Source organism: Oncorhynchus mykiss, chromosome 1 (genome assembly GCF_013265735.2).
Source record: "Oncorhynchus mykiss isolate Arlee chromosome 1, USDA_OmykA_1.1, whole genome shotgun sequence".
NCBI classification, from domain to species: Eukaryota; Metazoa; Chordata; class Actinopteri; order Salmoniformes; family Salmonidae; genus Oncorhynchus; species Oncorhynchus mykiss.
This window is the reverse complement of record NC_048565.1, coordinates 26511148-26538790: the sequence shown is the minus strand read 5'-3', so window position 1 is coordinate 26538790 and position 27643 is coordinate 26511148. Positions and strand designations below refer to the sequence as shown.

Genomic DNA, 27643 nt, shown 5'->3' with positions numbered 1-27643 from the left:
AGTAGCTGGCAAGTTAGTACAGAACGGATGGATCAACCCTTAACGAGATGGTTGAGGTTAAGGCTTAAGAGGGTGTGAACAATGCTGAAAGGGTGTAGACAAAGAAGGGCTCTCCAATAGTACCAAAACATTGAAAAACGGGTTTCTCAAAAATGAGTAGAATTAAAAAGAATTCAAAGCAGAATTACTTTCCCATTGTTCCCCCAAATGCAGTGTATAATTTACAATTTTGTACCTCTGAGTCTCTACTTTTATCCAATGTAAAAAAAAAACATAAATTCAAATGTTGCTACATAAGACCGAATCCAGGTGGTGAGTCACATATGTCATGTTTTCCTTTGAGAAGGACAGAGTGTAAAAGCAGCTTTTTTTCTCCACAGACGGTGGTCCCAGCAGGTCCACTCTCTTTCAGTACTTCCTGTCTGAGGCTAACTGCAGGATGCAATGATGTGACACAGGGAGCTGTGCTGCTGCCGTGTGAATGCATGGGACAATAGAAACTCCCATACTGGAGAACAGAACAGCAGAAGAGTACATAGTGGACAGTGTCTCTGTGCAACAGGATGACATTTTTTCCACAATTAGTTTCAGAGAAAGTGTAGGTGTCATTATTTTCTCCTACTGAGAAGGTCTTTTGAAAAATTTTGAGAATATTTTTACACAAAACTGCACACACAGTGATGAGTGGGAAACAATGTAACCCGGGCTGTTATTCTAAAGCTGCTAATGACAACTCATTCTCTAGTAAATAATACAATTAGCACTCATGACATTCATCAGGAATTTTGTTTCCATAGTTTACATTTTTTTTTCAAGTTTCTGCCTGCTCTATGCTGATTTAAAAGCATGCTGGTTAGGATGCAGTGAAAGAACCATACCCAGGCATCTACTATGATGTTTATGTGGCAATATCAGTCCCACTTCTTAGGAAATTGTTCATTTATCATCCTGAATATCATTACTGATGTCAAGTTTCGTGTGATACTCTTATTACGTTTGATACTACATTATATTAACAGAGATGACAGGCAAGGCCCAGTCAGGCCAAGCTCTTGTGTGCTATACTATCCACAAGTGTATCTTGTCATCTAGCTAGCCTCAGTGTGTCCCTCCCTACTCCCACCACCCGCAGACACACAGTTGTTGAAAATTAATTTGTATCATTCATTTTAATTACAGATCACACTTAAAACTTTGAAAGACAAGTATGCTAAACATATGTAACTCTAACACAGCCACTGCTCCAGAATACCAACCTGATTTAAAATGTTTATTGCTGAAGTGTTTCCTCTTTTGACGCTCCAAATGTGTTTCTGCAATCAAGCGGCATGAGCAATTTAAGTAGTCTGCAAATTCAATCTGTGCACACATACATACTGTACGTTTATGTGTGAATGAGTGTTGTGCAAATAAATGTGGATATGTATGTTGATGTCTGAATTTTTGCCTATTTATGTGTACATCAGAAGATATGGAAATGGATATGTGTATGTGCACATGCATGTAAGTTGTTTTCTCCAGTGTTGTGTATATTCCTACTAGTACATCACACATGAAGCAGATATAAAAGGATACATCAAAGTCACTTCGATATGACATGGGAGAAAAATATTAGGAGTAAATTATATTTTTATGGGCAGCCATAATAATTCAGGGATGTGTTTGCAGACATTTGAATAAACACCATCAATCCAGACAGTCACTGCAGGTTTGGACCAGTAATAGAAAATTAAATGGATTGCTGGGATGTTTTAATGTGCGGTGTGTCTGATGTGGGGTGATAGACGTCTGCTAGGGCTGTGGGTGGATAAGGAAAATGGGAAGTGAAGGGAAGGGGAGGCGCGGCAGAGAGACAGAGAGAGGGGCGAAGGGAGGGAAAAGTATATACAGATGTTGGATCTTAATTTGAGCCTGTTTTCTACGGCATGAAATAATCTTGCAGCAACAGGAAATGTGAATTATTATGTGGATTATAATGAATGGACAAATTTGTAGGGGTGGTACATTTTTGTCAGAGCAAATAAAGTTTGAATTTTCTAAGTGGAAATTACAAACTTTAGAAGCCTTTTTAAAACTCAAATGCACCACAGGTTTGCATTTTCTGCAGTGCAGGAAAATTATCAGCAACAAAATACTGATCAAATTATGATCCTACATCTGGAGCACAAATCAATGAGTTGTATCTCCTCTGAAGCTTTTCTTCCCTATCTGCCCATCTGTACACATATTTTACACCTCACCCCATGGCTGACAGATCCACCCATTTTAGGGTGGTGGAAGGGTCAGAGGATTATACCTCCCTTTACAAAGAATGACCCTGTATCAAGCAGGGGCAACATAGAGCCTTTATTCTCTGCCAAGAAGTGGTAAGAGAAAATTACAAAGTGCTATATGCACTAGGTGTGTAGTTTGATGCTTTTCTGTGTGTGTGGAAATGAAAAACTTTAAGTGTATTGAAGTATTTCTATTAACTAAGGTACCAGTGAGGAGTTCCTACACTGGACAACTTGTTACAGCTGTGGATAAGTCATTGATAATAATCCATATTCAATACAATTCAAGAGTTGATTTAAAACGTATATTTAACCCTTTTTCACGGTTGGTGTCATTTATGTCAGTGTATGCAGTGCAAAGTTTGTACATTTGTAGGTCCCGGATCACATAGGGGAGGGGGGGGGGGGGGGGGTTATCCGGAGGGCTCTGAGGTACCAGAACACATTGAGAAAAAAAGTGTCAAACACAACATAGCAGCTAAGTAGCCTACTGGCTTGCACAATCCACATTTCTTATAGCCTAGTTTTCTAGACATCAATGTACAACACAGTTTTTAGACGACACTGCAGAACACCCGCCATATGCACACAAACTCAGCTGTGGGGCTAACAAGAGCCAAATTGTATATAATTTTCAAGACATCAATGTAGCAGTAGAACAGATATCACAATCTCAGAATATAACTTCAAATAAAATAAATCAATCAATTATTGCTCAAAGCCATGAGTGAGCATGTGGCAATGATGTTTAGCCTCCTTCTAAGGGTGTGCTGAAGACTCTGGCTGTAGTGTCTATTTTTTAAATATATTTTATTTAGTGTTAAGGGGATGAAGGCAATTCATGCAGAAACGTAAGCCTATTGTTTGTTTGTCGGATTTACGCAGAAACAGAGTGCAGAAACAGAATAGAGTGCAGAAACAGAACAGAGTGCAGAAACAGAGTGCAGAAACAGAATAGAGTGCAGAAACAGAACAGAGTGCAGAAACAGTGCTCCTTTTGCTTTTTTCGCCCAGATAGTTGCCAGTTGAAGTATCCTGGGGGTAAGGAATGTTTTTGGGAAAAACAAATGGCATCGCTGTACCTATAATGTGAATTGCATAGGACGTTCCATAATACCAACATGATCTCAGAAACTCTTCATTGATCAAACAGGGTGCATTATAAAGCACACTTCAAATCAAATGAAAGTGTATTGGTCACGTACACAGTTTAGCAGATGTTATAGCGGGTGCAGTAAAATGCTTGTGTTACTTTGGTGAACCATTCTTTCCTTTAACTGTCTCTGTGTTATAAAACGCTGACACTGCCATTATGGAGCTCTTTAGCAACAATATTTACAGCCATTGATTCAGGACTGGGGAGGTCGAACAGATGGCTTCATAGACACAGAGCTACAGAACATGCTATAAACTGTAGTTATAGTCTAACTTAAATAACTGATAACTATAAACCATTGTTATTAGCAATAATAAATGGCACTGTCCTCTGTCAATCAAACATATATTTAACAGTCTCAGTCCTTACACATGTAAGCCTGTGATACTTGTCACAAACACGCACATTCATGCACACAAACATGAAGACACAATACAAAAAGTCACACAAGCAACCATTCCAATCTAATATGTATTTTTCTTCCATTTACAACTGTCTAAATAAGCTCTCAGTGGGAGCTCAACTTCAGTCGGTGAAAGAAAAGATGAGGATAAATAATGTCAAAGTTAATTTGCAGAACTTGCTGCCGCATGTGGAGCTGGAAATTAATGTTTACTGCATCTGAAGTAATTTTCATAAAAAATGCACTGTGAGAGTTCATCCTTTTCCATGCAACAGTAATTTAATAGCAGTTCCTCAGTGAAAGTGACAGCATAAAGATGGAATTTGGGCTGTGGCTGTGTGTTTACATTCCATATATTAGCCACTACACTACCAGGGCAGCGCAGGAGACTGGAGTAAATTAAGATGCTACATCTTGTATGAGCTCCAGATCAGGAGTTCCCAAATGTTTTCACTCAGGCCCCCCTTTCAGCATTGGGGAACATCCTTCATTGGGGAACAATGTGTCTGTCCTATATCTACGAGATATGAGAAAGCTCAGAAAATATATATTTTTATTATTTATTTTACACATATTTAACCCCTTATTTTTGCTGGCACAAATCTATGCCCATACTTCCATGAATCTGTATGGGTTGACTTTTAGACGAGTCCCGTGACACTAGAACAAAACACCATCGTGAGACCAATTTTCGGGATGTCTCATGGTCTTACAAACACCACTGACGCAGCCCTTGAAAAAAAGACTTATCTCTAGCTTACACTGGTGGATCTTTTGTATTATGTTACTTAGATTGGCGCACGGATGCATCAATAGGCTCTTAAGGATTAAATCCGGGACTCTCAAATTAGTATATGTTACATTTGATATGGTATGTATTTATTTGTGAATGACCATCATTCATTTTTATATGATATGTTACAAATTACAATTTGTATGAAATGTTATGAATTACAATTTGTACAATATGTTACAAATTTGCAATTTGTACAATATGTTACAAATTTGCTAAATGTATGATACTGTATGTTACAAATTCCAATTATCTGTGGCTAATGTTAGCTAGTGGCTAAGTGGCTAAAGTATAATGTTAGCTAGTTGGAAAATATTATCTAGTCTAGGGGCACGGGTTAATGTTAGGGTTAAGTTTAGGAGTTCGGTTAAAGGGTTAAAGTTAGGTTTAAGGTTAGGGGAAGGGTTAGCTAACATTCTAAGTAGTGGCAAAGTTGTTATAGCCTACCCATCCACCCCTACCATCCACCTTTGGGTTAGTTTTTTCCTTAAGTAATCTTCTGTCTTACGTAACCACATCAAACGTAACATATTACACACATTTTTGTTTACTATGTTACGTCTAATCTATGAGACCATGATAGCATTTTGCCCATTGTCACTGAAGATTTGGTCAAAATCTGTTCAAATCATATTGGTTGCGTACACATATTTTGCAGATGTTATCGCGTGTCACGCCCTGGCCTTAGTTATCTTTGTTTTCTTTATTATTTTGGATAGCTCAGCGTGTGACATGGGGGATCTAGGGGTTTTGTATGTTTATGGGGTGTGTCCAAGTCTAGGTGTTTATGGAAGTCTATGGTTGCCTAGATTGGTTCTCAATTAGAGGCAGGTGTTTATCGTTGTCTCTGATTGGGCACCATATTTAGGCAGCTATGCTCTTTGGGTATTTTGTGGGTGATTGTCTTCTGTCTTTGTGTCATTGCACCAGATAGGACTGTTTCGGTTTTCACATGTGTTGTTTTGTATTTTGTAGTGTTCTCGTGTATGGTCTTTATTAAACATGTTGAACTCTAACCACCCTGCATTTTGGTCCTCCTCTCCTTCAATGGAAGAAAGCCGTTACATCGCGGGTGTAGCGAAACGCTTATGTTCCTTGCTCCAACTGTGCAGCAACAGTATAAAACAATACAAGGAAATCCCCCAAAATTAAAGAAAGGAATTAAGAAACAGAAATATTATAACTAGCAATGTCAAAATCCGGAATATGAATATATATATATACATACACTGAACAAAAATATAAAAGCAAAATGCAACAATTTCAAAGATTTCACTGAGTTATAGTTCATACAAGGAAATCAGTCAATTGAAATAAATTCATTAGGCCCAAATCTATGGACTTCATATGACTGGGAATACAGATCACAGATACCTTAAAAAGAAAGGAAGGGGCGTGGGTTAGAAAACCAGTCAGTATTTGGTGTGACCACCATTTGACTCATGCAGCGCGACACATCTCCTTCTCATAGAGTTAATCAGGCTGTTGATTTTGGACTGTGGAATGTTGTCTCTTCCCTCTCCAATGCCTGTGCGAAGTTCCTCAATATTGGCGGGCACTGGAACACACTGTCGTACATGTTGATCCATCTCGAACATGCTCAATGGGTGACATGTCTGGTGAGTATGCAGGCCATGGAAGGACTGGGACATTTTCAGCTTCCAGGAATTGGTAGAAATATTTAATGTGTATATTTCCATATATAGACAAACTCTATGTTTGAATAAAATCAACTATGTGTAGGCTACTGAGGTTGTCTGATGCTTTAAAATGAAGACAAACAAATTACTAATGAGGGAGCCAAAGATCAATTTACCCTAACCAGAAGAAGGTAAAAACCTGTTATCCACCCTCCTGCTCCTGCTGCCCACTGCTGCTGGTCTTTGCAGATTATGCTCCTTAGGTTGCCGGTAATAGGCTACACCAGCGGTCGGGAAAACCTTTTCCATTTGGAGTGCCGCATTATCATAGCATTTCTACTGATCTGCCAGTTATGATTGTGTTAGCAAACTAGCAACATTGTATGAAATATTCTGGGCCCTCAGAGTTTCCCACGCCAGTGAGCTCTGGACAAATACACAGCTGTAGACTATTTGCGCAAGGGACAAGAAGTCATCAGGTAGGCCTATTTTAAGATGTTTCCACCGGATCAGAGCATGACATTTTTTCCCCTTTCATGCTGAGTGGTTATTGAAACAGAGAGAGCTGGAAAGATTTTTCAAACAGGCTACGTTGGGGAACTACACTACATGACCAAAAGTATGTGGTCACCTGCTCGTCCAACATCTCAATCCAAAATCATGGGCATTAATATGGAGTTGGTCCCCCCTTTGCTGCTATAACAGCCTCCACTCTTCTGGGAAGGCTTTCCACTAGATGTTGGAACATTGCTGCGGGGACTTGCTTCCATTCAGCCACAAGAGCATTAGTGAGGTTGGGCACTGATGTTGGGCGATTAGGCCTGGCTTGCAGTCTGTGCAGGCCAGTAAAGTTCTTCCACACGGATCTTGACAAACCATTTCTGTATGGACCTTGCTTTGTGCATGGGGGCATTGCCATGCTGAAACAGGTAAGGGCCTTCCCCAAACTGTTTCTACAAAGCACAGAATCATCTAGAATGTCATTGTTTGCTGTAGCGGTAAGATTTCTCTTCACTGGAACTAAGGGGCCTAGCTCGAACCCAGACCATTGTGTTCTCCTTGCATCCGTCAAACCCAGATTCGTCGTCAGAAGACAGATGGTGAAGCCTGATTCATCACTCCAAAGAATGTGTTTCCACTGCTGTGTGGCTGCTCGACTATGGAATCCCATTTCATGAAGCTCAGATGAACAGTTATTGTCCTGATGTTGCTTCCAGAGGCAGTTTGGAACTGGGTAGTGACTGAGGAGAGACGATTTTCTGTGAGCTTGTGTGGCCTACCACTTCACAGCTGAGACGTTGTTGCTCCTAGACGTTTCCACTTCACAATAATAGCACTTACAGTTGACTGGGGCAGCTCTAGCAGGGCATAAATTTGACAAACTGACTTGTTGAAAAGGTGGCATCCTATGACGGTGCCACATTGAATGTCACTGAGCTCTTCAGTAAGGCCATTCTACTGCCAATGTTTGTCTATGGAGATTGCATGGCTGTGTGCTCTATTTTATACACCTGTCAGTAACAGGGGTGGCTGAAATAGCTGAATCCACTAACTTGAATGGGTGTCCACATACTTTTGTATCTATAGTGTACTTCATAATATGATATAGCTCTCAGCTACTCATGTAATTAGTGATGGCATTACACCAAAATAAGGTGGTGTAACATTACAAAACCACTGAAATAACGCCCTTGTATTACATAGGCTACAACAGTAGCTAACGTTACAGAATTCTCCCATTATACAGGCTAACAGTAAAATTAAGCATAGAAGAGGCATGTATATATTCAGTGTAACAAAGACCCACTGACAGCTAGCTAATAACAGAAGCTTAAAAAAGTTTGGCGTAATAACGTACTAGCTAGGACCTAGTGCTAAGTTAGTTAGCGGTTGTCACATTCTTTATTATTATAAGAATGAACACTGAACAAAATAACAAAACGACAAGTGAAGCTATACAAATGAGTGCTGACAGGCAACTACACATAGACAAGATCCCACGAAACACAAAAGGGAAATGGCTACCTAAATATGATCCCTAATCAGAGACAACGATAAACAGCTGTCTCTGATTGAGAACCATATCAGGCCAACATAGAAATACAAAACCCCTAGACCTACAACAACCCTAGACATACAAAAACCCTAGACAATACAAAAACTAGCGTACCCACCCTAGTCACAGCCTGACCTAACCAAAATATAAATAAAACAGAAATAACTAAGGTCAGGGCGTGACAGTATCCCCCCCAAAGGTGAGGACTCCCGGCCGCAAACCTGAACCTATAGGGGAGGTTCCGGGTGGACATCTACCCTCGGTGGCGGCTCCGATTCTGGACGCAGCCCCCACTCTTTACGCTGATCCCTCTGCCTTTGTAGAACCGGACCGTGGATCATTGCCGGAGGCTCTGGACTGCGGATCATCGCTGGGAACCGTCGCTGGAGACCCCGGACTGGGGATCGTCGCTGGAGGTTCCGGAATGTGGACCGTCGGTGGAGGTTCCGGACTGTGGACCGTCGGTGGAGGTTCCGGACTGTGGCCTGTCGGAGGAGGTTCCGGACTGAGGTTCCGGACTGTGGCCCGTCGTTGGAGGTTCCGGACTGTGGCCCGTCGTTAGAGGTTCCGGACTGTGGCCCGTCGTTAGAGGTTCTGGACTGTGCCCGTCGTTGGAGGTTCCGGACTGTGCCCGTCGTTGGAGGTTCCGGACTGTGCCCGTCTTTGAAGGTTCCGGACTGTGAAACGTCGCCGGAAGCTCTGGACTGGGAACTGTCGCCGGAAGCTCTGGACTGTGGAGGCGCACTGGAGACATGATGCGTGGTGCCGGCACTGGTGGTACCGGGCTGAAGACACGCATCTCAGGGCGAGTGAGGGGAGCAAGCACAGGACGTACTGGACTGTGGAGGCGCACTGGAGGCCTGGTGCGTGGGACCGGTACAGGTGGCACCGATATCCTTGTCCAAGGAGGTGTACTGGAGACCAGGAGCACTGAGCCGGCATCATCCATCCTGGTTGGATGCCCATTCTAGCCCGGCAAATGCGAGCAGCTGGAATAGAGTGCACAGGGCTATGAATGCGAACTGGAGACACTTTGCGCATCTCTGCATAACACGGTGCCTGACCAGTCACACGCTCCCCACGGTAAGCACGAGGAGTTGGCTCAGGTCTCCAACCTGACTCAGCCAATCTCCTCGTGTGCTCCCCCCCCAAAATGATTGGGGCTGCCTCTCGGGCTTCCGTGCGAACCGTGTCCCCTCGTATCGTCGCCGTTCCCCCTGCGCTATCTCCACCTGCTTCCATGGCAGGGTCTTGTCCCCTGCCATTACCTCCTCCCGGGCCCAGGATGTCCGCTCGTGGGATCTTCTGTCACTTTCGCCGTATGAATCGGACCAAGGCGCAGCGTGGTATGCGTACATTCTTTATTATTATAAGAATGAACACTGAACAAACTAACCAAAATAACAAAACGACACGTGAAGCTATGCAAATGAATGCTGACAGGCAACTACACATAGACAAGATTCCACAAAACACAAAAGGGAAATGGCTACTGTCGTGGAAATTTCCTCTATTTACCAAATCATGGGAGCAAACCACACACAAGTCAGAGTTAGTTATCAAAGTCCATCTTTAATTATATCAGCTCTGTCACAATCCTGTGACTCTCAGGCAATTCAGTGTCTAACCATGAATTCTCTGAGAGCCACTTCTCATTGCAGCTGATTTCCTTTATAGCAAAAACACACATAGTCAGACAGCATAGACATAATAAATCGTTCAGCTTTGTCTCCTTACTCAAACCCCAGAACCATAAACCAATCCTCCATATCAACAGGCATATATCAAATTGTCATTTAGATACAACCAACTCTAAATACAACCAATCCTGTCTTGACAAGATCACAGAGACACACTGACTGGCACACAGACACACAGATACACGCTTGACCTCTCCCCTCTCTCTAGCCCAAACAACTTAGTCTTGACATAGAACAGATACTGCAAACCCTGCCACAGTATTATACAAAATTAACATTATTGATGAGAAGTAACTTACAAACATATGATGAATATAAAACATCTTACATATGTTACCAACAAATTCTGATTATTCCACGACACTACCTAAACATGATCCCCAATCAGAGACAACAATAAACAGCGGTCTCTGATTGAGAACCATATCAGGCCAACATAGAAATACAAAAACCCCTAGACCTACAACAACCCTAGACAATTCAAAAACTAGCGTACCCACCCTAGTCACACTCTGACCTAATCAAAATATAAAGAAAACAGAGATAACTAAGGTCAGGGCGTGACAGCGGTTAACATTCAACAGTTACAGTACCTTCAGAAAGTGATCACAGCCCTTGACTTTTTCTACATTTATTTGTGTTACAGCCTTAAAGTTAAAATGGATGAAATTGCTAAAAGAAAATTCATTGGCCTGTACACAATACCCCATAATGTCAGTGTAATAATGTTTTTCGAATTTTTGACAAATTAATACAAAATTAAAATCTTTAATGTGTTATGGCAAGCCTAAATAAGTTCAGCAGTAAAAATGTGCTTAACAAGTCATATAATAAGTTGCATGGACTCTTTGTCTCTGCTGATTGGCAACCCTCATCACTGTACCCCACACATACAATTAACTAAGGTCCCTCAGTCGAGCAGTCAACTTCAAACACAGATTCAACCACAAAGACCAGGGAGGTTTTACAATGCCTCGCAAAGAAGGGCACCTATTGGTTGATGGGTAAAAAAAACAGACATTCAATATCCCTACACTTGGTATAGCAATACACCCAGTCACCAGTTGCCGGAGAGGAAGGAAACTGAACAGGGATTTCAACATGAGGCCAATGGTGACTTTACAACAGTTACTGGAGAAAACTGAGGAAGAATCAACAACATTTTAGTTCCTCCACAATACTAACCTAATTGATAGATTGAAAAAAAGGAAGTTTGTACAGAATTAAAAATATTCTCAAACATGCATCCTGTTTGCAACAAGGCACTAAAGTAATACTGCAAAAAATGTGGCAAAGCAATTCACTTTTTGTCCTGAATTCTAACTGTTATGTTTGGAGCAATTCCAATACAACCAATTACTGAGTACCATTCTCCATATTTTCAAGCGTAGTGGTGGCAGCATCATGGTATCAAATCAAATTGTATTTGTGATATGCGCCGAATACAACAGTTGTAGACCTTACTGTGAAATGCTTACTTGCAAGCCTATAATCAACAATGCAGTTTTAAGAAAAAAAAGAGTTTACTAAATAAACTAAAGTAAAAAAAAAAAAAATAAGTAACACAAGACAATTACAATGACAAGGCTATTTTTAGGGGGTACCGGTCCAGGTCAATGTGTGGGGGTACAGGTTAGTCGAGGTAATTGAGGTAATGAGTGCATGTAGGTATGGGTATGCTTGTAATCGTTAAGGACTGGGGAGTTATTCAGGACAAAAGAGTAAATGGAATGGAGCTAAGCACGGGCAAAATCCTAGGGGAAAATCTGGTTCAGTTTGCTTTCCAGCAGACACTGGGATATTAATTCTCCTTTCAGCAGGACAATACCCTAAAAGACAAGGCCAAATCTACACTGGAGTTGCTTACCTAGATGACAGTGAATGTTCCTGAGTGGCCGAGTTACAGTTTTAAATCTGCTTGAAAATCTATGGCAAGACTTGAAAATTATTGTCTAGCAATGATCAACAACCAATTTGACAGAAATGTAAGAATTTTTTAAATAATAATTTGCACATTTGTACATTTCAGGTGTGCAAAGCTCTTAGAGACTTATCCAGAAAGACTCACAGCTGTAATCACTGTCAAAGGTGATTCTAAAATGTATTGAATCAGGGGTGGGAATGCTGATGTAAATGAGATATTTATGTATTTCATTTTCAATAAGTTTGCTAAAATTTCTAAAATACGTTTACACTTTGTCATGATGGGGTATTGTGTGTAGATGGGTGAGAATTATGATATTTTTTTTTCCATTTAGAATTCAAGCTATAACACAACACAATGTGGAATAAGTAACTGCTTTCTGAAGGAACTGTAACTAACAAATCTCATGAAATGTAACATGTTAAAATACATTAAAATTTCGTGAGCCTTCGTTCGTGCAAACTAAACCATTACGAGCTAAAAACATTGTGGCTGACATTTTGTCTCATAGACTTAGATACAAAACTATCCAGCTAGCCTGGCTTTATTAACTTTGAATGGAAGAATCTTTAAATAATTTGAACTACATGTAAATGACACCAAAACTCATCACAGTTATGTTGAACATGTTATGTGAAGATTTAAAATATAAATATATGCTTATACATGTTACAATCCTGTAAAACAGGATAAATGAATGAGATGGGAGCATGTGAAGAAGAGCAGCTTGCTCAGGCAGTTGTAACACTTAACGTCTCCCTCTAGGGGCAGTAGTAAATATTGACGCTCCAGCTGAAAATATTAAATGTATTCTTTATCATTTTAAGGGAGATCTTGTGTTACTGAAAAACCAATCTTAACATTGAATTGACCGAAACCGTATATCTTATGCATTCAAAATACATTTGTGATGCATGCTAAATGTTATTTTGGAACGATCAGAGAAACATCTCTATGGCCAAAGTAGTCACTAGCTTTAGAGCCATACAGAAATAGCAACACCAAATGATTTAATAAACACAGCAATGCAAATGCCCATGCATCCTTGAAAAACCCATATCAGTCATACTGTGATGTTCTCCGTGGGTATAATTGAGTTTCAGGGCAACTATGAAACATTATGAATTCACGTTGCTGTGACGTATTGAGGAGGTAGGGAAGATGATCAAATGCGATGCTTATGATATAACCTTCCAAATACGTTGCCATAACGTTGTGCGAAGGTAATGACATTCATTACCAATTCATTACGTCAGGGTTGGTCGTGGTTACGTAAGATGTTTGCTGGGCATAGCTTGTCTAAAGAAGTAGTCTCTAGGCAGGACAGAGTAAGTCACACCGCCTACAAATTTCTGTACGGAATGAAATACCACTACCTTTTAAAAACCATGTCTATCTTTATTTACCAAACAACATTCGACATAATCACCATCTCTTTCTGTATTTGAATAATTTTAAGCATATGTTTTGTACTTTTAACATACACTGAGTGTACAAAACATTAGGAACATCTCCTCTTTCCATGACAGACTGACCAGGTGAATCCAGGTGAAAGCTATGATCCCTTATTGATGTCACTTCAATCCGTGTAGATGAAGGGGAGGAGACAGGTTAAAGAAGGATTTTTAAGCATTAAGACAACTGAGACATGGATTGTGTATGATTCAGAAGTTGGATGGGCAAGACAAAAGATTTAAGTGCCTTTGAATGAGGTATGGTAGTAGGTGCCAGGCACATCGGTTATAGTGTGTCAAGAACTGCAAAAACTGCTGGGTTTTTCACTCTTAACTGTTTCCCAAGTGTATCAAGAATGTTGCACCTACCGACATCCAGCCAACTTGACACAACTGTGGGAAGCACTTGAGTCAACATGGGCCGGCATCCCTGTGGAACGCTTTTGACACCTTGCTCCAACGAATTGAGGCTGTTCTGAGGACAAAAAGGGGTGCAACTCAATATAAGGATGGTGTTCCTAATGTTTTGTACACTCAGTGTATAATGTCATTCAACTCATTCCATGAAACATTTAATTTCTCACCATGTATTTTCAGAAACTATTCTCCATTAGATGCTCTTCGATCTTCAGTAAATCTTCAGATTGAAGTTTAAAAAGGTCACGGATCTCACAAAGTATACAACAAATATAACAGCCTAATTTCAATATCATTAAAAATAGTTTAAATGGGTCATACTTGCTTCCGGCATAGGTAAAGGGTCTGAGCCTTTGCAGTGCTTTGGTGAGGGGGATCTCTCAATTGAAGAGGAAGAAGGTGACCTTTCTCTCCATGGAGCATGAAGGATCAATATTCTCTGCAGTAAAATATTGGACAACATCATGGCAATTCTTGGTACAATTAGTTGGTGGCTTGCAGGGTGTTTTAGCCTTTTGCTTCTGAGTGGCACTGGCACAGGTTCTGGCGCATCAGAGCAGATTTAAGTGGGGGCTTGGGTAGGCCTAAAAAATGTACATAAGCTAGTGTTTGTCCATACAGTGTCATAGTGAAAGAAAACCAACATGCCTGCTTCCCACCTGCTTCCTCATCAACAACACCCACTATAGAGTGCTTTTAACTTTGCAACCCTGTCTGTGTTGCTTCTTTAACATAACCGATTTATCTTTGAGTGTCTGTTCTATCTTGTTGATCTCCAACATTAATTCTCAAAGGGGTTTCGCTGTTCCATCTCACACAGTTATAAATCTACTTCTGTCAAGTGTGGAAGGATAAATAAACCCTTTCCCCAACAATAACACCCCTGAGAAAGTGACCCTCTGGGTAACAAAAACATAAATCACACCATATGGACTGCTTACATTTATATTGGTTGATTTTGACTTGGACACCAAGTAGGTGCAATTAATTATCTGGTAGGACAGAAACCCAGCAGGCTCTGGACCACGTATGGTAAGAGTTGAATACCCCTGCTCTGCATGTTAAGTGTTTCAGTTGCCTCTGTAAGCACAGTGTCAGAGTATGGATAGTGTAGGGCCAGTACATTACACCTTACAGTGTGAGTAGTATAATAAAACATTTTATACTTGGCAGGAGATGCGATTGTTAATAGATTCCTTAGACTGGTGCTTCAACCATAATAGCTTTTTCAATATCTGTTATTTTATCTTATTTTTCTCTCAGCAGTGTAGCCTTCACAATTAACAGTGTAATTGTGTGAACACAAGAAAGATAAGAGAGCAACCATGTCATTCTCAATATGGTATGTCAGTTGTCAACCATTACAACAGCACCCCATGGGGCAGCCCCTCCTGTGTCACTATGTTTAATTGTCAGAACTATGCCAAAATCCATCAGGTGTAATTTATTTTCCTTAAAAAATACATTTTCTTTATTATTCAATGACTGCTGACTAATTCGGTGTAATACTGTAGTTACGCATTTATCATTTTCATTTCAACCATTTGATGTCTATGATGTAATGAGTGCCTTGTTGAAGATCAATAAAAGATCAATACAATTTTGTGAAGAAGAAGGAGGAAGGTCTGCACCCGTGTATTGACTATCGGATCTGAACCAGATCACTGTGAGGTATAGTTACCCGCTACCACTTATAGCCACAGCGATTGAGTCAATGCACAGGGCGAGCCTCTATACCAAACTGGATCTCAGGATCTCTTACAACCTGGTGCATAACTGAGAGGGAGACGAGTGGAAGATGGCTTTCAGTACCACCTCAGGGCATTATGAGTACCTCGTCATGCCGTACGAGTTGATGAATGCGCCATCAGTCTTTCAAGCCTTTGTAGACGAGATTTTCAGGGACCTGCACGGGCAGGGTGTAGTGGTATATATTGATGACATTCTGATATACTCCGCTACATGCGCCGAGCATGTGTCCCTGGTGCGCAAGGTACTTGGTCGCCTGTTTGAGCATGACCTGTAGGTCAAGGCTGAGAAATGCTTGTTTTTCGCATTTCCACCTCAGGGGTAGAGATGGAGAGTGACCGCATCTCAGCCATGCGTAATTGGCCAACTCCCACCACGATAAAGGAGGTGCAGCGGTTCTTAGGGTTTGCCAACTACTACCGGAGGTTTATCTGGGGTTTTGGTCAGGTAGCGACTCCCATTACCTCACTGCTGAAGGGGGGCCCGGTGCGTTTGCAGTGGTTGGCTGAGGCGGACAGGGCTTTTAGTCACCTGAGGGCTCTGTTTACCTCGGCTCCCATGCTGGCTCATCTGGATCCCTCTTTGGCGTTCATAGTGGACGCGTCCGAGGCTGGGATAGGAGCTGTGCTCTCTCAGCGCTCGGGTACGCCACCGAAGCTCCGCCCCTGTGCCTTCTCTAAGAAGCTCAGCCCAGTGGAGCAAAACTATGATGTGGGGGACAGGGAGCTGTTGGCTGTCGTCAGGGCCTTGAAGGCGTGGAGGCATTGGCATGAGGGAGCTAGACACCCTTTTCTCATCTGGACTGACCACCACAATCTGGAGTACATCCGGGCAGCGAGGAGACTGAACCCTCGCCAGGCAAGGTGGGCCATGTTTTTCACCCATTTTGTGTTTACCCTTTCCTACAGACCAGGCTCCCAGAACGCGAAGGCAGACACATTTTCTCGGCTGTATGACACAGAGGAGCGGCCCATTGATTCCACTCCCATACTCCCCGCCTCCTGCCTGGTGGCACCGGTTGTGTGGGAGCTGGACACGGACATTGAGCAGGCGTTACGTGCAGAGCCCACTCTCGTCCAGTGTCCCGTCTGTTGTTCGTGACCGGTTGATCTATTGGGCCCACACGTCACCCTCCTCTGGTCATCCTGGGATCGGTCGGACAGTGCGCTGTTTGAGCGGGAGGTACTGGTGACCTACCTTGGCTAAGGACGTGAGGGTATATGTTTCCTCCCGCTCGGTGTGTGCCCAGTGTAAGGCTCCTAGGCACCTGCCCAGAGGTAAACTACATCCCTTACCTGTTCCACAGCTGCCTTGGTCGCACCTGTCGGTGGAGTTTCAGACTGATTTTCCACCGGTTTCACCCGAGAGTAATGGGCAGGTGGAGAGAGTGAACCATGATGTGGGCAGGTTTTTGCGGTCCTATTGCCAGGACCGGCCGGGGGAGTGGGCGGCGTTCGTGCTCTGGGCCGAGATGGCACAGAATTCGCTTCGCCACTCCTCCACTAACCTCTCTCCCTTCCAGTGTGTACTGCGGTACTAGCCGGTTCTGGCGCCTTGGCATCAGAGTCAGACCGAGGTTCATGCGGTGGACGACTGGTTCAGGCGCGCGGAGGAGACATGGGAGGCTGTCCGTGTTCACCTTCAGCAGGCCGTGATGCGCCAAAAGGAGAACGTAGATCGCAGTGAGGCCCCGGTGTTCGCTCTCGACCCGAAACCTGCCCCTCCGTCTGCCCTGCCGGAAGCTGGGTCCACAGTTTGTGGGGCCATTTAAAGTCCTGAGGAGAGTGAACGAAGTATGTTATAGGTTAGAGCTTCCACCCGATTACCGTATTAACCCCTCAATCCATGTGTCTCTCCTCAGGCCCGCTCCAGGAGTCTGAGGTGCGGGAAGTTCCTCCGCAACCCTCTGGACATCGGGGGTCCCCGGTGTACACCGTTCACTGCATACTGGATTCGAGGTGTCAGGTGATGGGCCTTCAGTATCTTGTGGAGTGGGAGGGGTACGGTCCGGAGGAGAGGTGCTGGGTTCCGGTCTGGGACTTGTTGGACCCTTCAATGCTGCAGAACTTACACCGTCTTCGTCCGGATCGCCCTGCGCCTCGCCCTCTGGGTCGTCCCCAAGGCTGGTGTCGACGCGCGTCAAGGGGGAGGTACTGTCATGACTTCCGCCAAAGTTGGTTCCTCTCCTTGTTCGGGCGGCGTTCGGCGGTCGACGTCTCCGACCTTCTAGCCATGGCCGATCCACTTTTCATTTTCCATTGGTTTTGTCTCGTCTTACATTGCACCTGGTTCCATTTCCATCAATTACATGTTGTGTATTTAACCCTCTGTTCCCCCCCCATGTCCTTGTCTGTAATTGTTTCTTGTAGTGCTTGTGCACGGGGTGCTGGTGATTACCGAGTTTTGTTTGACCCATTTCATGTATGTTTTGCTGACGGTGGTTTATCTTGATTAAACGACACCGTTGTAATCAGTTTTCGCTCTCCTGCGCCTGACTTTTCTGCCGCCAGTACGCACCTCATTACACAACTGGAAATGTGAATTATTATTTGGATTATAATGAATGGAAATGTTTGTATGGCTTGATACAAGTTTGTGAGGGAAAATTAAGTCCCATTTCAAAGTGGAAATTACAAACTTCTTAAACCTCAGATGGGCCTTTCTATAAATAATGGGGCCAAAATGCTTTGAAACAAAAATAAAATAATTTTCATGCAGTTCCACATGTGTACTTGTGAATATGCAAATTGGCCCATAATGCCACCTACACAACAACATAGGCTTAGGACTATACATCCTTTAAGCAAGTGTTCATATAGACGTTGGCAAGTCAAATTCAAGGACTGTCAGGGACTTTTTTAAGCGCTACGTTGTAATTTTCAAGGACCTCAATGTAATACAACTGTATAATTTATATAATTGTACATACAGGGCCTAATATAGAACCCCCCCCCCCAAAAAAAGCATGCAAAAAGTGTTTTAAAAAGTAGGCCATTACCACTTTAAGATTAATGTATTTTTTAGGCCTTGCCAATGCATTGATATTCAGCCAACATGTGGGAAGTCCTTCAAGACTGTTGGAAATGTATTCCAGGTGAAGCGTGTTGAGATAATGCCAAGAGTGTGCAGAGCTGTCATCAAGGCAAAGGGTGGCTACTTGGAAGAGTATCAAATATCAAACATTTTTTGATTTGTTTAAGACACTTTTGGTTACTTCATGATTCCATATGTATTATTTCATAGTTTTGATGTCTTCACTATTATTCTACAATGTAGAAAATAGTAAAAATAAATTAAAACCCTTGAATGATTAGGTGTGTCCAAACTTTTGACTGGTACTGTATATACTGTATTCTGTTCTACTGTATTTTAGTCAATAACACTCCGACATTGCTCGTCCTGATATTTATATATTCCATTCTTTTACTTTTAGATTTGTGTGTATCGTTGTGAATTGTTAGATACTACTGCACTCTTGGAGTTAGGAACACAAGCACTTCGCTACACCCGCAATAACATCTGCTAAATATGTGTATGTGATCAATATCATTTCATTTATTGTATTTATTTACCGTAACAAAGTTCCAAAAGCTGGGCCCAAAATAGTGTTTAAGAGATCACACAATTTTTTTTTGCTGTGACTCTTATGTGGATGATGCAAAAAATATTTGTTGGTCTGATGTGATTAATAAGAAGCATCCAGATGCTGCACTTGATGAAATTATGAAATTGTTTCTTCCAATTATTGAACAATATGCACCTGTTAAGAAACTGACTGTTAGAACTGTTAAATTTCATGGATTAATGAGGAATTAAAAAAACTGTATGGTTGAAAGATATGGAGCAAGAGGAGTGGTTAATAAGTCTGGCTACACATCTGACCGGCTGACTTTCTGCAAATTGAGAAATTATGTAACTAAACTCAACAAAAAGAAGAAGAAACTGTATTATGAAGATCAAGATCAATGATATAATGAATGATGGAAAACTGATGATGGAGTACTTTAAATTATGGACAGAAAGACAAATTCAACTCCATCTTTCATTGAATCTGATGGCTTACACTTCACAAAACCATTTGATGTTGCCAATTATTTGAATAATTACTTCATTGGCAAACGTGAACAGTTAGCCATCATATTCATGCATAAAAAAACAAATAATGAAAGAAAAACATTGAATTTTGTAAAGTTAGTGTGGGAGCGGTGGACATTTTTGGGTTATCGATCAATAATGACAAACCTCCTTTCATGACAAATTAGATGGAAAGCTACTGAGGATGGTAGCTGACTATAGCCACTCCCATCTGTCATATCTTTAATCTGAGCCAAGAGGAAAGTCTTTGTCCGCAAGCCTGGAGGGAAACCAAAGTAATTCCGCTACACAAGACTGATAAAACGGCCTTTACTGGTTCTAACAGCAGACCTATAAGCTTGTTGCCAGCTCTTAGTAAACTGTGGGAAAAATAGTTTTTGACCAAATACAATGCTATTTCTCTGTAAACAAATTAACAGACTTTCAGCATGCTTACAGAGAAGGGCAATAAAATAAAATCTATTTTCATATTCAAATGTAGGATCTGGGTTCTAAAAATTCTGAAATTTCAACCCCTGCAGTTTTTGAACCCCTAAAGTTTGAACCCCAAGTTGTAGAAACATCTCAACCATGATCAATGGAAACAGGAGCTCGAGTCTCATAGCAAAGGGTTTGAATACTTAGGTAAATAATGTATTTCTGTTTTTTTTTTATACATTTGCTAAAATAAAATCAAAAACTGTTTTCACTTTGTCATAATGAGGTATTGTGTGTAGATTGATGAGGATTTGCATTTATTTAATCAAGTTTAGAATAAGGCTGTAATATAACAAAATGTGGAAAAAGTTAAGCGGTTTGAATACTTTCCGAAGGCACTGTAACGACACCTTACACTCAATGCTAAATTTGAGCTGGATTCTGCCAGAACAGGATTCGGCACCTCTCGGATTTTCCTTCATTTGTTCCGGCACCTATTTTCCCAGATCCGGTACCACTCGAGGCATGATTTATTAATTATTTAAACGTTCACACTGTAGTCATTCTAATAATAACGATCAGCATTAAAACAAGTTGCCTCCTCATTATTTCTCCTGCCACCCAGAAAAAGTATAATGTAAAAGTGAGGTGATCCTGCTACACTGACTCCAGACCTGCGCTCTTATTTCTACAAAGAGGTTATGGGGAGGGCCTGTGGGTTAAATAACTGATCTTGACACAGGTCTTGGTGGTGGTGGTAGTGGTCAGCTGGTGAAGAGGTCAAAGAAAATAAAATTTGATTTGTCACATGCTCCGAATACAACAGGTGTAGTAGACCTTACAGTGAAATGCTTACTTACAAGCCCTTAACCAACTATGCAGAACAAGAAAGAGTTAAAACTTCTTCAGGATTGGTGGGTCCCCTGCAGGACGGTTGAGCTAACGTGGGCTAATGCGATTAGCATGTGGTTGTAAGTAACAAGAACATTTTCCAGGACATAGACATATCTGATATTGGCAGAGAGCTTAATATATTGTTAATCTAACTGCACTGTCCAATTTACAGTAGCTATTACAGTGAAAGAATATCATGCTATTGTTTGAGGAGATGGTTCATTGGATCAGACAAAAACTTTGCATATATGCTGCTGCCATCTTGTGGTCAATATCTAAATTGCACCTGGGCTGGAATAATAGAATATGGGCTTTCAAAGATGATGGTACAAAAAAAGGTTGTTTGTCCTTTTTATTATATTTTACCAGATCTAATTTGTTATATTCTATATATCCTACATCCCTTTTACATTTCCACAAACTTCAAAGTGTTTCCTTTCAAATGGTACCAATAATATGTATATCCTTGCTTCAGGGCCTGAGCTACATGCAGTTAGATTTGGGTATGTCATTTTAGGCGAAAATTGAAAAAAAGGGGCCAATCCTTTTAAGGTGCCTTTTGGTCCTAGACTTGGTGCTCTGGTACCACTTGCGGTGCGTCTTGGACTATTTTTTGGGCCTTCCTCTGACACCGCCTAGCATATAAGTCGGAACTTTACATACACCTTAGAAAAATACATTTAAACTCAGTTTTTCACAATTCCTGACATTTATTCCTAGTAAGAAATCCCTGTCTTAGGTCAGTTAGGATCACCACTTATTTTAAGAATGTGAAATATCAGAATAATAGTAGAGATAATGATTTATTTCAGCTTTCATTTCTTTCATTACATTCCCAGTGGGTCATAAGTTTACATACGGTCACGTTCTGACCTTTATTTCCTTTGTTTTGTCTTTATTTAGTATGGTCAGGGCGAGAGTTGGGGTGGGCAGTCTATGTTTTTTCTATTTCTGTTTGGCCTGATATGGTTCTGAATCAGAGGCAGCTGTTTATCGTTGTCCCTGATTGAGCACCATATTTAGGTAGCCTGGGTTTCACTGTTGGTTTGTGGGTGTTTGTTTCCGTGTGAGTGTTTGTCGCCACACGGTACTGTTTAGGTTTGGTTATTTCACGTATTTGTTTATTGTTTTTGTATTTCATAGTTTTCAGTGCTTTTCTTATTAAAATCGTCATGAACACTTACCACGCCGCATCTTGGTCCGATCCTTACTCCTCTTCAGACGAAGAAATCTGCCGTTACACATACACTCAATTAGTATTTAAGATGGGTGAATTTTGAACCGTTCCTCCTGACAGAGCTGGTGTAACTGAGTCAGGTTTGTTTTCCTCCTTGCATGCACACACTTTTTCAGTTTTGCCCACACATTTTCTATAGGGTTGAGGTCAGGGCTTTGTGATGTCGACACCAATACCTTGACATTGCCATTTTGCCACAACTTTGGAAGTATGCTTGGGGTCATTGTCCTTTTGGAAGACCCATTTGCGACCAAGCTTTAACTTCTGACTGATATCTTGAGATGTGGCTATATTGAAGCAACACAATTTTCCTCCCTCGTGATGCCATCTATTTTGTGAAGTGCACCAGTCCCTCCTGCAGCAAAGTACCCCCACAACATGATGCTGCCACCACCATGCTTCACGGTTGGGATGGTGTTTTTCAGCTTGCAAGCCTCCCCCTTTTTCCTCAATACATAACGATGGTCATTATGGCCAAACAGTCCTTTTTTTGTTTCATCAGACCAGAGGACATTTCTCAAAAGTAAGATTTTTGTGCCCATGCGCAGTTGCAAACCATAATCTGGCTTCATGGCGGTTTTGAAGCAGTGGCTTCTTCCTTGCTGAGTGGCCTTTCAGGTTAAGTCGATATCGGGCTCGTTTTACTGTGGATATAGATACTTTTGTACCTGTTTCCTCCAGCATCTTCACAAGGTCCTTTGCTGTTGGTCTGAGATTGATTTGCACTTTTCGCACCAAAGTACCGTCATCTCTAGGAGACAGAACGCGTTTCCTTCCTGAGCAGTATAACGGCTGCGTAGTCCCATGGTGTTTATACATATGTACTATTGTTTGCACAAATGAACGTGGTACCTTCAGGCATTTGGAAATTGCTCCCAAGGATGAACCAGACTGGAGATCTACAATATTTTTCAGAGGTCTTGGCTGATTTCTTTTGATTTTCCCATGACGTCAAGCAAAGAGGCACTGCGTTTGAAGGTAGGCCTTGAAATACATCCACAGGTACACCTCCAATTGACTCAAATGATGTCAATTAGCCTGTCAGAAGCTTCTAAAGCTATGACATAATTTTCTGGAATTTTCCAAGCTGTTTCAAGGCACAATCAACTTAGTGTATGTAAACTTCTGAACCACTGTTATAAATGAAATAATCTGTCTGTAAACAATTGTTGGAAAAACTACTTGTGTCATGCACAAAGTAGATTTCCTAACCGACATGCCAAAACTATAGTTTGTTAACAATACTTTTTTTGAGTGGTTGAAAATAAGTTTTAATGACTCAAGCTTGCCCCCGGGAATGTACTGGGCCATACACCCTGCCCTCAGTATTGCCTAACGGTCAGATGCCGAGCAGTTGCCATACCAGGCCGGGATGCAACCATGCATCACCGCTGAGGGGCCCCAGTGTTGAGGATCAGAGTGGCAGATGTGTTGTTGCCTACCATTACCACCTGGGGGCGGCTTGCCAGGAAGTCCAGGATCCAGTTACTGAGGAAGGTGTTTAGTCCCAGCGTCCTTGGCTTAGTGATGAGCTTTGTGGGCACTATGGTGTTGAATGTTGAGCTGTAGTCAATGAACAGCATTCTCACATAGGTGTTATGTTTGTCCAAGCGGGAAAGGGCAATGTGTGGAGTGCGATTGAGATTGCGTCATCTGTAGATCTGTTGGAGTGGGTCTAGGGTTTCTGCAATGATGGTGTTGATGTGAGCCATGACCAGCCTTCCAAAGCACTTAATGGCTACCGACATGATTGCTACGGGGCGGTAATCATTTAGGCAGGTTACCTTCGCTTCCTTGGGCACAGGGTCTATGGTGGTCTGCTTGAAACAAGTAGGTTTTAAAGACTCAGTCAGGGAGAGGTTGAAAATGTAATTGAAGACACTTGTCATTTGGTCCTTGCATGCTTTGAGTACACGTCCTGATAATTAGTCTGGCTCCGTGGCTTTATGAATGTTGACCTGTTTAAAGGTCTTCCTCACATCGGCTACCGAGAGTGTGATCACACGGTCGTATGGAACGGCTGGTATTGTCATGCATGCTTCAGTATTGCTTGCCTCGAAGTGAGCATAAAAGCCATTTAGCTAGTCTGGTAGGCTCACATTACTGGGCAGCTCGCGGCTGGGGCTCCCTTTTTAGTCCATAACAGTTTTCAAGCCCTGCCACATCTGACAAGCATCAGAGCCGGTGTAGTAGGATTCAATATTAGTCCTGTATTGAGGAATTGCCTGTATGATGGTTAATTTGAGGGCGTAGCGGGATTTCTTATAAGTGTCCGGATTTGTGTCCGGCTCCTTGAAAGCAGCAGCTCTAGCCTTTAGCTCGGTGCGGACTTTCCCTGTAAACCATGGCTTCTGGTTGGGATATGTACATACAGTTGTCAATGCCATTAGATTAATTCCATAAAATATTCCAGTCTGTGCTAGCAAAAAAGTCCTGTAGCGTAGCATTCGTGTCATCTGACAAATTCTGTATGGAGCGAGTCACTGGTACTTCCTGATTTTAGTTTTTGCTTGTCAGCAGGAATCAGGAGGTTATAATTATGGTCAGACTTGCCAAATGGAGGGCGAGGGAGAGCTTTGAATGCGTCTGTCACGCCCTGACCTTAGTTCCTTTGTTATGTCTCTATTTTGCTTTGGTCGGGGCGTGAGTTGGGGTGGGCATTCTATGTTGTTTTTCTATGTTTTCAGCCTGTTTCACCTTTCAGGACTGTTTCGATTTTAATTGTTTCACTTTGTTATTTTGTAATTCGTGTTCAGTTATATTAAATTAACATGGACACTTACCATGCTGCGTTTTGGTCCGATCTTTCCTGTTCCTCAGATGAAGAAGATCATTACTGAACAACCCACCACCAACGGACCAAGCAACGTGGTAAGGAGGAGCAGAGGGTTCGGGACTCCTGGACTTGGGAGGAGATATTGGACGGTAAGGGACCCTGGAGTCAGGCTGGGGAATATCGCCGCCTGAAAGCTGAACTCGAGGAGGCAAAAGCGGAGAGGCGGCGATATGAGGTAAGTTGGCGCAGCAGGCACGAGAGGCAGGCCCCCCCCCCCCCCCCCAAAAAAAATTTGGGGGGCACACGGGGAAAGTGGCGGAGTCAGGCGATAGACCTGAGCCAACTCCCCGTGCTTACCGGAAGCAGCGTAGTACTGGTTAGGCACTGTGTTATGTGGTGAAGCTCACGGTGTCGCCAATGCGCGCTCATGCCCAGAGCGCTATAGGCCTGCTCCCCGCAAGTGCCATGCGAGAGTCTCCCCCCTGTCTGCCGCCGCCGCGAGTCTCCCCCCCCCCCCCCGTCCGCCGCGAGTCTCCCCCCCCCGTCTGCCGCGAGTCTCCCCCCCCCCCCCCGTCTGCCGCGAGTCTCCCCCCCCGTCCGCGTGAGTCTCCCCCCCCCGTCCGCCGCGAGTCTCCCCCCCCCGTCCGCCGCGAGTCTCCCACCCCCCATCCCCCGCGAGTCTCCCCCCCCCGTCCGTCGTGAGTCTCCCGTCCGCCACTCCGTCCGCCGCGAGTCTCTCCCCCCCCGTCCGCCGCGAGTCTCCCGTCCGCCGCGAGTCTCCCGTCTGCCGCCGGTTCCCCCCGTCTGCCGCCGGTTCCCCCCGTCTGCCGCCGCTTCCCCCCCGTCTGCCGCCGCTTCCCCCCCGTCGGCCGCGGGGTGGCGGACGGGGTGGCGGACGGGAGACTCGCGGCGAGTCTCCCCCCCCGTCGGCCGCGAGTCTCCCCCCCGTCGGCCGCGAGTCTCCCCCCCGTCGGCCGCGAGTCTCCCCCCCCGTCGGCCGCGAGTCTCCCCCCCCGTCGGCCGCGAGTCTCCCCCCCCGTCGGCCGCGAGTCTCCCCCCCGTCGGCCGCGAGTCTCCCCCCCCGTCGGCCGCGAGTCTCCCCCCCGTCGGCCGCGAGTCTCCCCCCCCCTCGGTGCGGACTTTCCCTGTAAACCATGGCTTCTGGTTGGGATATGTACATACAGTTGTCAATGCCATTAGATGAATTCCATAAAATATTCCAGTCTGTGCTAGCAAAAAAGTCCTGTAGCGTAGCATTCGTGTCATCTGACAAATTCTGTATGGAGCGAGTCACTGGTACTTCCTGATTTTAGTTTTTGCTTGTCAGCAGGAATCAGGAGGTTATAATTATGGTCAGACTTGCCAAATGGAGGGCGAGGGAGAGCTTTGAATGCGTCTGTCACGCCCTGACCTTAGTTCCTTTGTTATGTCTCTATTTTGGTTTGGTCGGGGCGTGAGTTGGGGTGGGCATTCTATGTTGTTTTTCTATGTTTTCAGCCTGTTTCACCTTTCAGGACTGTTTCGATTTTAATTGTTTCACCCCGTCGGCCGCGAGTCTCCCCCTCCGTCGGCCGCGAGTCTCCCCCCCCGTCGGCCGCGAGTCTCCCCCCCCCGTCGGCCGCGAGTCTCCCCCCCCGTCGGCCGCGAGTCTCCCCCCCCCGTCGGCCGCGAGTCTCCCCCCCCCCGTCGGCCGCGAGTCTCCCCCCCGTCGGCCGCGAGTCTCCCCCCCCCGTCGGCCGCGAGTCTCCCCCCCCCCGTCGGCCGCGAGTCTCCCCCCCCCCGTCGGCCGCGAGTCTCCCCCCCCCCGTCGGCCGCGAGTCCCCCCCCCCCCGTCGGCCGTGAGTCTCCCCCCCCCGTCGGCCGCGAGTCTCCCCCCCCGTCGGCCGCGAGTCTCCCCCCCCGTCGGCCGCGAGTCTCCCCCCGTCGGCCGCGAGTCTCCCCCCCCGTCGGCCGCGAGTCTCCCCCCCCGTCGGCCGCGAGTCTCCCCCCCCGTCGGCCGCGAGTCTCCCCCCCGTCGGCCGCGAGTCTCCCCCCCCGTCGGCCGCGAGTCTCCCCCCCCGTCGGCCGCGAGTCTCCCCCCGTCGGCCGCGAGTCTCCCCCCCCGTCGGCCGCGAGTCTCCCCCCCCGTCGGCCGCGAGTCTCCCCCCCATCGGCCGCGAGTCTCCCCCCTGTCCGCCACCTAAGTGGGCCAAGACTAAGGTGGAGTGGGGTCCACGTCCCGCGCCAGATTCGCCACCGTCGATAGATGCCCACCCAGACCCTCCCCTATGGGTTTAGGTTTTGCGGCCGGAGTCCGCACCTTTGGGGGGAGGGGGGGGGGGGGGTACTACTATCATGCCCTGACCTTAGTTCCTTTTTTATTTCTCTATTTTGGTTTGGTCGGGCGTGAGTTGGGGTGGGCATTCTGTTGTTTTTCTATGTTTTCTTTTCTATGTGTTTGGCCTGGTATGGTTCCCAATCAGAGGCAGCTGTCTATCGTTGTCTCTGTTTGAGAACCATACTTAGGTAGCCTTTTCCCACCTGGTGTTTGTGGGTAGTTGTTTCCTGTTTTGTGTTGTCACCTTTCAGGACTGTTTTGATTTTTGTTTCACTTTGTTTTTTTGCATTTCGTGTTCAGTTATATTAAATTAACATGGACACTTACCACGCTGCGTTTTGG

At 44.1% G+C, this 27643-nt stretch overlaps 1 protein-coding gene across 1 annotated transcript; it reads right to left on the bottom strand.

Annotated features, from left to right (window-relative positions):
- Positions 1–428: 428 nt before the first annotated feature.
- LOC118966629 (uncharacterized PE-PGRS family protein PE_PGRS54-like) lies at positions 429–27134 on the bottom strand. The gene is made up of 3 exons (XM_036989341.1): positions 26525–27134; positions 25647–26129; positions 429–508 (listed from the first exon to the last, which is right to left on the bottom strand). Exons 1-3 carry the CDS (start codon positions 27132–27134, stop codon positions 429–431), a joined length of 1173 nt encoding a protein of 390 aa, XP_036845236.1.
- Between the last annotated feature and the right edge of the window lie 509 nt (positions 27135–27643).